This window comes from Aspergillus tanneri (assembly GCF_003426965.1).
Source record: "Aspergillus tanneri strain NIH1004 chromosome Unknown AapTan_2_pilon_pilon_pilon, whole genome shotgun sequence".
Taxonomy (NCBI): domain Eukaryota; kingdom Fungi; phylum Ascomycota; class Eurotiomycetes; order Eurotiales; family Aspergillaceae; genus Aspergillus; species Aspergillus tanneri.
In genome coordinates this window covers 529,007-541,421 of record NW_022984629.1, presented here as the reverse complement: position 1 = coordinate 541,421, position 12,415 = coordinate 529,007, and the positions used below count along the sequence as shown (strand labels likewise).

Genomic DNA, 12,415 nt, shown 5'->3' with positions numbered 1-12,415 from the left:
TCTCTCTGCCACTGTTCGCCTTTGTTTTTCTCTCTTCTCGTCATTTTTCTTTCTGTAATCTAGATCATTTTATACGGAATTAATTCTACCCGTCCCCCACAATCATCATGCAAACATCCACCCTGATTATCGCTTCAGCCGGCACGGTTTTGACCGGTCTGTTGGGTAAGAGCATTCCAACAAATTGGCGCGCCAGTAACACTCTCGCTAATTATTGTTACCTTCTACGTAGCTTATGCCGTGTACTTCGACCACAAGAGACAGACGGACCCGGAGTTTCGCAGAGCGTTGAAGAAGAACAACCGACGAATGGCAAGGGCTGTGAAGGAAGAGGCTGAGGCCCAGGGAGCTATGGAGCGGGAAGCTATTAAGAAGGCCGTCCAGCAGGCCAAGGACGAGGGTTTCCCGACCGACTTGGAGGAGAAGGAGACCTACTTCATGGGCCAAGTTGCCAAGGGAGAGTCTCTCTGTGCCGAAGGTATGTTTCTCCTGTGATGACGCGACCGTATCGAGTCAACCGAACCACTTCATAAATACCAAAGAAAAAAAAAAAAATGACGGAAGCTCACATACCATAGGTGCAGACAAGGTGGAAGCTGCTCTGTCCTTCTACAAGGCACTGAAAGTGTACCCTCAACCTAAGGATCTCATCTCGATATATGACAAGACCGTCCCCAAGGAGGTGTTGGAGATTTTGGCCGAGATGGTCGCCATGGACGCTGGCTTGAAGTTGGGCTCGTTCACTGCAGAGGGTGGCAGTGCTGAAAACCAAGGAGTCGAGTAAAGAGCTTCCTGTTGTCCCTGGTTAATGGCTCGCCCTCCGGTTCTGCATTAGAACCTTCGCCGATCCACGCGTTTCTTGTGATTTTCCAGTTCACGCTGGGCCGTGGCCTGGTCATCTTCTAAGACGGACCTATCTCATGCCATCATTCGCCTTCCTCATGCCTTCCCTCTTACCATCTCCACTATTTGTGTACGCTTTTTCTTCGGCTTCCCCTGTATATTTGCATTGTGCCTTGGCCGTCGGTGCGGCGGGGATCTTGGTATTTCTCGGCGCTGTGTTTTTTTTTTTTTTTCCTGTTCACTTTTTTTTTCTATTTGTCTCCCCCTTTTCCTTTTCCAGTCGGGCATTGTGTTTCTTGGGAGCCTGTCCAAAGGCCCCCCTTTGAGATCCTGGTACCGACATTTTCTTCCCGAGTTCTTTGGGGCTGTATTCTTAAGATGGTCGTAGCATTAGGTAGTATTAGGTAGTTTCTTTCAGCGTGTGCAGGGGGGTTGGATGTGGATTGCGAGGTGATTCAAGTATGAAACATGGCACGAAATGAACACCACCATTATTATAGTATCTCTCTTATAATCCCAACGTAAAAGCCTCCGTAAAAGCAATCCCTTCCCCAAGAACCATCAGTCGCTCCCCTAGCCAACCACGTTACAGGTGATTGAACCCACACCAAGCCCTTCGCCAAGGGTCCAAGGTCCCTCAATATGCGACGCTGGCGTTGTGGACGGTGCAAGTCGCCTGCTGCCGAGCGCTTTAGTGTTTGGGATGGTTTAATTAGTTGATCTGGGCACGTTGGAGAGGGCCTTTATTTACGACATTCTGCAGCGACTCAAATTCCTACCATCCCTCCTTTCTTACTCCCCTCCTTCCGCTTCCCCCTGGGCCTTCTTTCTGTCTTCTCATCCCTCTTTTATTTATTTTGTTGCTACCCACGTTCGCTACTTCCGTTATTGTTCTTTTCCCGCGCCTATCGCTGTCGCTCTTTAAACCTCTACTTATTCTCGGATCTTCCAGAGGAAGACTCCGTCTAGCCATTTACCACTATCTCTACTTCGACGTGTATAACCCGTGACTAGTTCCGCACAAAATGCTTCCTGTGGGTTCATTCATTTCCTACCACTGTGTCGGGTCTTGGAGCATACAAATTAATAAAGTCGCAGACATATGCTCGCTTTCTGACTGCGGCGTGCGCACTTGCGACTACCGCCAACGCTGTGGCCCACGTCGAGGTTCAAGGCAAGGATTTCGTCAACACTGAAACGGGGGACCGCTTTCAGATTCTGGGTGTCGAGTAAGGATGCATCGCGTTGGCATGTATGGAAGTAGTGGTGCTGATCGTTGTCGATCTTCAACAGTTACCAACCTGGTGGTTCTTCAGGCTTCACGGAGAAAAAGGATCCTCTCAGCGATCCCAAGGAATGCTTGCGCGATGCTGCTCTTCTGCAGCGACTGGGAGTAAGAATACTACCGGCCCCCTTGAGGGGGTTCTTGTTAATGCAAATAGGTCAACACCATCCGCATCTACAACCTGTCTCCAGGCCTGGACCACGACGAGTGCGCCTCCATCTTTAACGCGGCCGGTATCTACATGATCCTCGATGTTAACTCCCCCCTGTACGGCGGTTCCATTGACCGCACAAGGCCCAAGGAGACCTACCATGAAGGCTACTTCAGGCAAGTCTTTGGTATAATTGAGGCGTTCAAGGACTTCCCCAATACTCTGGCGTTCTTCGCCGGAAACGAGGTCATCAACGAACAGAGCGTCAAGAGCGTGCCTGCTTACATTCGTGTAGGCTATTCATTCCTTCTCATGTACTCGGGGCCTTATTGACAGTTTTCTGTTAGGCTGTTCAACGTGACATGAAGGCCTACATCAAGAAGCACGTCAAGCGCAGCATCCCCGTTGGCTACTCCGCTGCCGACATTCGCCCCATCCTGCTGGACACCCTCAACTACTTCATGTGTGAAGACGACAAAGAGTCGGGATCCAATTCCGATTTCTTCGGCCTGAACTCGTACTCTTGGTGCGGAGACTCTAGTTTTACGAAGTCCGGCTACGACGTCCTGACTAACGACTTCCGTAACGCCTCTATTCCCGTTTTCTTCTCCGAGTATGGATGCAATGAAGTCCAGCCCCGTTACTTCTCCGAGGTACAGGCACTTTATAGCAAGGAAATGTCCCAGTCTTTCTCCGGCGGTCTGATCTACGAGTACACCCAGGAAGCCAACGACTACGGTCTTGTCAAGTTGAACAGCAACGGCACCGCGTCCCTGCTGGTTGACTACGACAACCTGATGAAGCAGTATGCCAAACTGGACATGAAGCAGGTCGAGGCTGCCAACAAGACCCAAACCTCCTACAAGCCCCCCAAGTGCCAATCCAGTCTCATCCAGAATAGCACATTCCTCGATGGCTTTAAGCTTCCTTCTCGCCCCTCTAAGGTCCAGGATATGATCGACAACGGTCTGAAGGACGCCAACACCGGTAAACTGGTCGATGTCAAATCAAAGGATGTTCCCCAAACAATCTATGACCCCAACGGCAACGAGATCAAGGGCATCCGCCTGACCGCTCTAACTAAGGGTGAATCCAACGCCCCTGGCAAGCACACCTCGGGTGAAGCCAAGTCCGACAAATCCAATTCTACCGATGACACCTCTAATTCTAACAATGGCACCTCCAATTCTACGGGAAAGATATCCGTGTCTTTCTTGGGCTTAGTGGGCGCTTCTCTTGTGGCCCTATCCTTGTTCTAATTGAAATCACCCTTTGCTCCTTGTATACTACATACCTATCTAGCCTTATCTAGTTTACCTTTCTCGGTTTTCTTCTCCTTAGCATGGCTTGTAACTTTTTCTTGTCCATTGTATGGACAAGTCCAGCTATAGGTATTTGATTCGAGAATACATAGTATATCTTAGCGATAGAATTTTTCTTGTGTTTGCTTCCGGCCACTGACCTGTGCTACCGAATTTTGTCTCACAGACTAACGGTCTGTCCCACTTTCGAGGGCGACAAGAAGCCCGATAAAATTCCGACAAGGGGTATTTCCCAGCGTATTAAATCAAACTGGAGTAAACTCTGCCTGTTGGCCGTGTTGCAGTTAAATATTGATATCATCGACAGACCAAAATCGAGTAAAAGCGAGTGAATAAGCTGTGACATTGGGAGTTATATAATTCCGAAGAGGAGCTATACCTTAGAGCTTGTGAATTCAGTTTGGTAATGAACCCGAGGGTGTATCTATTCTACTTTGGTGGGTGACAGCGGCTTCTCATACCGAAAAACATCTATTAATTTGGTGCTTGTGGATGCAATTAATCCCGTACAGAGCAAATTCCACCCGGGACCAAAATCGCGCAATAGTACATCTCGCCTCTAGCTAACTTGTTCATCGCCTGACTGATGACTTCCTCCGTATGAGGAATTCCTCCGCGATGGGCTTGATATGGTGCAGTGCTTCGAATTTCAACAGTCGTATGTGTTGACTCGGGGCAACAATCATCCTTGCACCGCAATACTTTTGAGAATATATACTAACAGGATAGATAGGTACAGCAAGGTGGCCTATTTACCATTCTGAAACGTTCAGGACATTATATGTCTGTGTGCTATTTTATATGCAATAATCCTACCTTACTTTCCGTTGTACATGTCAAAGTTAATTAATCTACAACCTGTCCGTCATATTTATCATCATTAGCTTGGTTAGCGTTCGTATGCATTGATAGCATCAATGTTACGACACTGAAGCTGACTATCCCAAGTTACAAAGGCTCCAGTGACGCGCCCCTCGGGAGTCCTGCCCAAATGTTCTTCCGAATATTGTAGATTCCCAACCTCATCAATATATGTGTAGTTCTTGTTCCACCAGTACATGACTATGTCTCCGTGGCAGAGAATGGTCGAAGCAGTGATCTTGAAACTTTAAGCATAAGTGTTGGACAAACTCAAACTGTGACTTACTCGTGTGGTGCAGCACTTCATGCTGAGACTGGTCGGGATAGTAGCGGTCTGGATAAATGACTTTCGAATCCTATTCAGGCAGTAGTAGTGTATTTGGTGATAAACACCCAATCCATAAGCGAGATATCCTGGATCCTTGGAGACTTCTACTGCTTCGGGCAGTCCGACCTCTTTCACTTTATCGCTGGGAAACTTGAATATGTGGTCATGCTCGGAATAGCAATCAGTCTTGCATTTCTTGCTTCACTGTAATTCACCACACCAGCGTCTCGACTCGCAATCATCCATTCCAAGCTGGCAAGTGTAATTTAAGCCCCATGATTGAATTACCTGTTGGTGGCCCTCGTATGTCCTTGAGGGTCAATATCTGTGCATGTAGGTTCGATCCTCGAGAGGAGTTGATCTCTACCTACAGGAAATTGTAAGCTCCTCGCCAAGATGGATATCCTGGATGGTGTTGACGCTGTGCATTAGGGTCTGGGGGTCAAAATTGTAAAAACAAAACTATGTATGTCAGCTTGATCAATCAGGCCCAGACTCTGGTTTGAATCTCACTTTGGCTTGCACGCATGATTCAATCTACTCCGGAGTTAATCTATCATCGTGGAATTCAGACGATATACTCAACAGCAGACTTATCGACATCTGAGTAAATACGGCATGATGATCCAGAGGCTTCTCCAACGTAACCATGAAATAATTAGTGTTCAATTTATCCTTATTAGATTTTTTCCTCAATACCCCATCAACGCCAATGTTTCCATTTTCGTCCTCAGTGGACGAGCATCCACTGCTGCTCACTGACATCTCGAGCATCTTTTCCTCGGGTATATATGTGTTCATATCCAAATGTAACATGAGGATCTATCCCATCCCTTTTCCAGCAATCTCACACTCTTTGAAAGCGTCGATTGCGACGGTCGTTATGAAGTTCTGTCGATATTGTCGTTTCCATCCCCGTATCACTGCTTGGGTTATTGTTTTTGCCGTCGTCACGGAGATTCCGCGCCCGCACCGGAATTGTGAGTCAGTGTACACGTAGTACCTGTCTGTGCATGTGTGTCGTGATGTGTGGATCATCTCATATGGGTTCTGGGCTTGGGTATTCTGCGGTACAGAATTCTTGTTTAATTTGGAAGAGATGATTGCAATGGCAGAGTTCATTCTCGTGCGTATGGGTGTTATGTCTGAGAACTGAGAGTGTGGCGTGAGTCCACACAGGGGATTTCATTCATTAGAAAAATGAATATTATAAAATATATTATGTAGCTGACTTTGTTCATACTAATATTATTACTACTCCGTATATGTTTAAAAGAAAAGTAGTATAATAAAGAATTACTCTAAATCTTGAAATATTAATACATAGACTCTGGTCCCTTCCGCAGCAAGGCAACATTGTGCAGCAAATCTCAATAGATGCTGTAGATGCATCGAGGCGACGGTAGTTTACAATGTGTTGAAGGGAGAAAATGTGACATTCTTGGACATATACTAGCGGAGTAGATTTCTACATCCCGGCGAGTTCCTACTGTTGGACGATCAGTCGGTTTATTTCGACTGTATACCTAGGATAGAACACTTAGTGGAAGCACTGTCTACAATATATAGGACTTACGACTCAGGTTCGTTCTTTCCTCCACTACTCTCTCAAAGGGAAGGCACCGTGCTGCTCCCTGCCTCAGGCTTCTCAATGTCCCAAATCCTCACACTTTTCCCTTCAGCATCTCCAGAGTATCCCCAGAAATCTTATCACCCTACATAACAGCCTAGAGCAGTATATGTTAAAGGAGTGTGACATTCTAATTGTTCTTACCAGGCATAGCTAGTCCACTCGCCCTCACTTACGGATGCGCTCAATATGTTCAACATCGAACTCAAAAGCGTCATATTTGCGTCTCTCCTGTCTATCGTCCATGGAACAGAGCTACTCGGCTCCTCGTTCGGTGTCCCTGGAACCAACGCTACGTATGACTACGTTGTCGTTGGTGGTGGAACCGCCGGCCTGACGCTGGCGACGAGATTAGTCCAGCAGTTTGCCGGAACGGTTGCCGTGGTTGAGGCGGGATCATTCTACGAGATCAGCAATGGAAACCTCAGCCAAGTGCCGGCGTTGGCTGGTAGTTTTACGGGACCGGATCCTGATGACTGGCAGCCTCTGATTGATTGGGGATATGTGACGGTGCCGCAGACTGTAAGTCTCCAAGAACAGCCAGTACTGCAGACATCTAATGACAGGATTCTATATGATAGGGAGCATTCAATCAGGCAATTCATTATGCACAAGGAAAGACCTTGGGCGGATCTTCGGCGAGGAACTTCATGCTCTATCAACGAGGCCCCAAGGAGGCGTTCAGTAAGTGGGCAGATACTGTAGGAGACGAGAGTTATCAGTGGGATAGTTTCCTGGAATACTTCAAGAAGAGTGTCAACTTCAGTGAGCCTAATATGGGTCTGCGTTTTGCGAACTCCACTCCGAAATATGATACCTCGGTGGTCGATGATGACACTGGCCCGCTTTCAATTACATTTCCCAACTATGCCCAGGCGTTTTCGACTTGGGCGGTCCAGGGATTGGAGCAGATCGGTATTCCAGAAATTGAAGGTTTCTTGAGCGGTCAATTGATCGGGCAGTCGTACGCAACTATGACAGTGGATGCCAATACAATGAATCGAGACTCTTCGGAAACATCTTTCCTTCATGAGGGGTTGGGGTATCCTACTCTCACAGTATACCCTCTCGCAATGGCAAAGCGGATTCTATTTGATGGAAGTAAGACGGCTACCGGCGTTCTTGTCGAGACACAGGACTTCGAGTATGTTTTATCGGCCCGGAAGGAGGTTCTTTTAAGTGCAGGAGTCTTTGGATCGCCACAGCTTCTGATGGCCTCCGGAGTTGGACCAGCAGACGTCCTGAATTCTCTGCAAATTCCAATCGTCGTAAACCGGCCCGGGGTTGGGCAAGGCATGCAGGATCACCTTTTCGTGGAGGTCGGATACCAGGTCAATGTTCTTACATTGTCGGCACTTTCCAATGCCACCTTCCGCGCGGAACAAGCCAAACTGTATACTGACTACGCCGCCGGTATGTTTACTAGTTCCGGTGTGGAGGTCCTGGCCTGGGAGAAGATTCCCCCGTCTCTGCGAGTCACCTGGTCCAACAAAACCCAGCAAGCGTTGGATGCCTACCCAGAAAATTGGCCCGAGGTAGAATACCTCGCGAACGCATTAGGCCCCGGAAAAGTGGTATTCGACCCCACTGACCTAGACGTGTTGAACTATGCTTCACTTGTGATTGCGCTAGTCACCCCGGAGGCGCGAGGAACAGTGACAATTATCTCGCCCGACACCAACGTACCTCCAGTCATCGACCCCCGGTATTTTACGGAGCGATCCGACATAGACATCATGGTTGCAGGCCTCAAACGTGCTCGCCAATTCTTTGAAACCGAAGCCATGAAGACCATCGTAATCGGCGACGAGGTTGCACCCGGCAAAAATGTGACCACCGATGCGCAAATCGAGGACTATATTCGTACTAATTTTGGCACCCTCTGGCATGCGGCGGGCACTTGCTCCATGGGCAAACTGGATGACCCAAAGGCCGTGATAGATGCAGAGGCCCGCGTCATCGGCGTCAAGGGATTGCGTGTTGTGGACATATCAGCCTTTCCAGTGTTGCCTCCGGGGCATCCAACGTCCGCAATTTGTGAGTTTCTTTCTCTGGAACATTAGCATGGATGATTTCTGATGAGTATAGATGCATTTGCTGAAAAGATCGCCTGTGACATTTCGGGTGACTGTTAGTCAGGCTGTGTGTTATTGAGCACAGAAATGTATTGTAATTAGCCTCGAGGGGAAGGAAGGAAAGGGGCATAAAAGGGAAAGAGAAATGAAAAAGGGTATCGCTATTAGGATTAACTGTTGTATTGGTATCAAAAATTGTTGACTTCAATACGAACCCATATCTCAGTGGTCTAGGATTTGTCGCTTACTTCGTAGACGTGAGACATGTCGGGAACTCCGGGCTACTCGTTGAGGGAGGAACCTGCAGCCACATAGATTGGAAATCAAATAACATGATACAATAAATTTATAAATAACCGAGATATATTAAGAGAAACAATGACACTAAAAGAAAACAGAACAAACCCTAGAAAATGGAAATACAAACAAAATAGAACTACAAGGCCCGACACTTCCCCTTCGCTGTGCCCTTATCCGGAGACCTGGATGGTGTAAGCGACGGGAAGTCCTCCTGCTGTTGCGACCGAGTCTCTGCAAGACTCAGTTGGATAGCAAACTCGAGATCATTGAGTTCTTGCTGGTGACTGCTTTCGCCAACGGCCGACTCGAAGAACAAGGAATTTTCGGTAACATCAGTGGAATCCAGAGAGTTCTGACCCTCGTCAAGTAAGCTCAGTCGAATGGCTTCAGCGATGTCAGGGGAAAGATTGTCATCCATGGGGTTTTCGTACGGAGACGAGCAAGAGGAATGCTCATCCGGGGCAAATGAACTATCATGTCGTCCAACTGTCTCGCCGGAGGATGAAGTACTAATGACAGAGCTAGGGGCATCTATATCGCCACGTTTGAGCGCCTCACAGGCAAATGCCTCCTCGCTTAACAGCTGTGCGTATGCGATAACTTGCTCCTCGCTGACATCGGAGCCCAAGAGATCAATCCCAAACCGGTTGCTCAGGTGTGCCTTCTCCTTTTCATCCTCCGCCGCCTGCCGTTCCATTTCCACCTTTTCATCCTCGATGTAGTCTCGGATGGCTCCGCGACCACTGGTATTGAAACGCTGACCTTCGGGCGAGGAGTTATCGCCTCTCATCCCGCGTCGATGTCGACGCTTACTGGGTTTGTATTGGTCTGCAGTGGTCGAACTGTAGGACCAGTAGCGCAAATGCGTCCCAAGTGCGACCATTCCTCTGAGAACAGTCGGGTCTGGATCGAGGCACATGGCCCCGGCTGCATAGTAATTGCTGCCCACTCCGTGAAGAGACGCTTCCGCTTGAATCAGACGGCGGCGAGCGCGAGATGAAAACCGAGAGTTTATGGTCCGAATTGGGCGGGTTACCGATGCCAGAGGGTCCCAAGCTTGCACTAGCCCATCGTTTCCACCATGCACTAGGTATAGAGACGACAGGGCGACGCAGGAGACTTGCGGGGAATCTGTCTGAATGATGCGTACGGGATTCACGGAATTGATCACATCAGGATTCTTTGCCGTCGGGGATCGTACATCCCAGACGATGACCAATCCCGTTGTAGTACCAACAGCCATGTAACGCCCACGCTGACCAGGAATCTCTGAGTGCGAAGATGGTTGGTTCATATGCGGGAGAGGAGAGGACATGGCCGATGAGGCTGTCGAGCGGCCCGACATCCCCAAGAGGGGGTCCTCGTTGGCGGTCACTAACGCGTAATTAGAAAGATCCAAGGCGCATGTCGTGATTTGGACAGCTTTCCGGTCACCAAAAACGAAGTCTGACACATGCCACTCTGTATTTGAAAGAGAACACACTAGATCGTCGAAGCGGCAGGATGCTCTAGATGGCGGGGCGCTTGTACTTCCGGCGTTGGACGGCGTTGACGGAGTTACACGCCCGCCAAAAAGAGAGGATGAGGCAACCCCACTAGCAGATTGAGAGTGGTTGTCCCCAGCGGACGGAGGAAGGTCTAGCTTAGACACTTTCCGAGTGTAACGGCGAATCGAGGTTTTTTCATTTTTGCCAATACCCCGAGCGATAACGACGATGGCCTCACCAGCACCATAACCATCATCACCGGCAAAATCGACCTTCATATCACGTCTCATATCCCATCCCTCACAGACCTTCCGAAAATGTTTCGGTTTGAACGAGAGGAATTGTTCAATCTCTTTGGTTTCCGCAGCAACCTGGTCGGCATTAAGCTTCATGGAATCAGACGAGGACTTAGGACTATAACTGCCATCAACAGGCTCTCGACTGTAAGGGTCTGGTCTAGACTTTCGTCTGCTTAGTTCAAGAAGATCCCAATGAACACTCCTGCCGGTTTTCCAAGCCAACGCATCAAGCTGTGCCGTATTCATTTTCGCCGGCACAACGTCCGGTTGCTGCGGCAAATCCGAGAGGTAAAAGACCTCGCCTAAGGCATTAAGAACTGTTGCCCAGATACGCCGGTGGGCATGACGTTTAGGAGAATAGTTGTCATCAACCACAATCGCAACGATGGGTACTCCCGGACAAAGGACCCATTTGGCAGTCACCTGTCCTCTCTCGAATCGCTTTTCATACGACGGATGCGGACCAAGTGCGAATGCGGTGAGTACCCCGGAGGACGTCCCGGATAGCATCGCCACCAAGCCCCCAGTCATTTTGAGGATATGAGATGTCTTTACAATCCAAACAGCAGTAACCGCCGTTGTAATCATATTCAAGGCAGGGATCCCAAGGTGGGGCTGCGAGCTGGGCTCAGCAAGGTCCAGGAATCGCCCGCGCTGTTCAGTGGACGAGATGAAGTAGCTACGCCCTTGTGGGCAACCCTCGCCGTAGATCATGCCATAGGGTTGGCTTACATCCATCTGATTAGGCAGGCCAACCATATTACCAGGGCCCAGTCCATACTCTGCTTCGCCGGGATGCAATTCCGTAAAGTGCCGAAATAGCTGGTGATCCGCTAAACCCCATGTGCCAACTTTAACTGTTGATGGGTCGCTAGCAGAAGAAATCCCCTGTTCCGAAGCCCCATGGATAAAAAGAGGCTCTTTCTTGGCAACTTCTGGTCCAAATGATCCATGCAAGTGACTGACAGGATACAAAAGTTGTGACGAGTAGGTCACCACCGCACTGCCATTGCGTACGTTTGCGGTGCGCACAGTCCCTTGCTTCCTGGAAGGCTCAAATGAAGCCGGCTTGCCTCTGGAAAGAGATCTAAGGAGGCGCGTACGTAGAATGTACTCAGATCGCCAAGATGCAAGGGCACTGAGCCTGGAGAAAAAGCGTTTATCCGAAGCCAAATTCTCTGGGTTGTTTTGCCCAGAGAGCCGGGCTCCATTTTCGGTGGCATAGGGGCCAGGGAAGTAGCGTGAAAATGCGCTGCGCCAGGCATGAGGGGTAGTAACTAAGCCGTGAAAGCGGCGCGACAGTAGTGCGATCGATGACAGCGACTGCGGTGGCAGATGCGAGAGAATATGGGTCAACACCTCTGAAGGATGACATTGTCAGATGATTGGCCATATGATGAAATGATGGGATTCGGCGAACACATACCGTTTGGGAAAATCTCTAGGGATAAGCTTGACTGAGTCGGCGACGGCACCACTTTGAATTCAACCTTCCCTTGTCTCCTAGACGTCCGGGCCATTTCATTCTCATATTGAGTGACTCGGTCAACCAGTGGCGTGAAGGGGTCCGGCAGATCGTTCAGGGGCAGCAAGTCGGGGGCAGTTTCAGAGACTCCGACCTCATGCTGAAAGTCAGAGACTCCAGAGTCGACATAACAATCATGTCCATGCTGGGTAGAATGGTGCGAGTCGTCGAGGGATGGCTCTGTTGGGGGTGTCCGTTCGAAAACTGCTGCAGGCTCTGGTTGCATAAAAAGGCTTCGCGGGGAAATGGGGCCAATGACGGCGACTGAGCCAGGAAACACGTCTGGATCAGCCGGAATAAGAAGGAGCA

The 12,415-nt window shown here is 49.2% G+C and overlaps 4 protein-coding genes across 4 annotated transcripts; 3 read left to right on the top strand and 1 right to left on the bottom strand.

Annotated features, from left to right (window-relative positions):
- Positions 1-107: 107 nt before the first annotated feature.
- On the top strand, positions 108-784 carry ATNIH1004_000161 (TOM complex receptor protein TOM20; the record flags this gene model as incomplete). The annotated part of the gene is made up of 3 exons (XM_033564884.1): positions 108-165; positions 233-478; positions 579-784. The coding sequence occupies 3 exons, from the start codon at positions 108-110 to the stop codon at positions 782-784; spliced, it is 510 nt and encodes a 169-aa protein (XP_033430641.1).
- Positions 785-1,868: 1,084 nt separating this feature from the next.
- gel2 (1,3-beta-glucanosyltransferase gel2) lies at positions 1,869-3,538 on the top strand (the record flags this gene model as incomplete). The annotated part of the gene is made up of 5 exons (XM_033564883.1): positions 1,869-1,877; positions 1,942-2,072; positions 2,137-2,236; positions 2,286-2,570; positions 2,627-3,538. 5 exons carry the CDS (start codon positions 1,869-1,871, stop codon positions 3,536-3,538), a joined length of 1,437 nt encoding a protein of 478 aa, XP_033430640.1.
- A 3,071-nt stretch (positions 3,539-6,609) lies between these two features.
- Positions 6,610-8,483, top strand: ATNIH1004_000159 (GMC family oxidoreductase; the record flags this gene model as incomplete). Its single annotated transcript, XM_033564882.1, has 2 exons — positions 6,610-6,942; positions 7,002-8,483. 2 exons carry the CDS (start codon positions 6,610-6,612, stop codon positions 8,481-8,483), a joined length of 1,815 nt encoding a protein of 604 aa, XP_033430639.1.
- A 448-nt stretch (positions 8,484-8,931) lies between these two features.
- On the bottom strand, positions 8,932-12,332 carry ATNIH1004_000158 (F-box and WD domain protein; the record flags this gene model as incomplete). Its single annotated transcript, XM_033564881.1, has 2 exons — positions 8,932-11,942; positions 12,008-12,332. 2 exons carry the CDS (start codon positions 12,330-12,332, stop codon positions 8,932-8,934), a joined length of 3,336 nt encoding a protein of 1,111 aa, XP_033430638.1.
- Between the last annotated feature and the right edge of the window lie 83 nt (positions 12,333-12,415).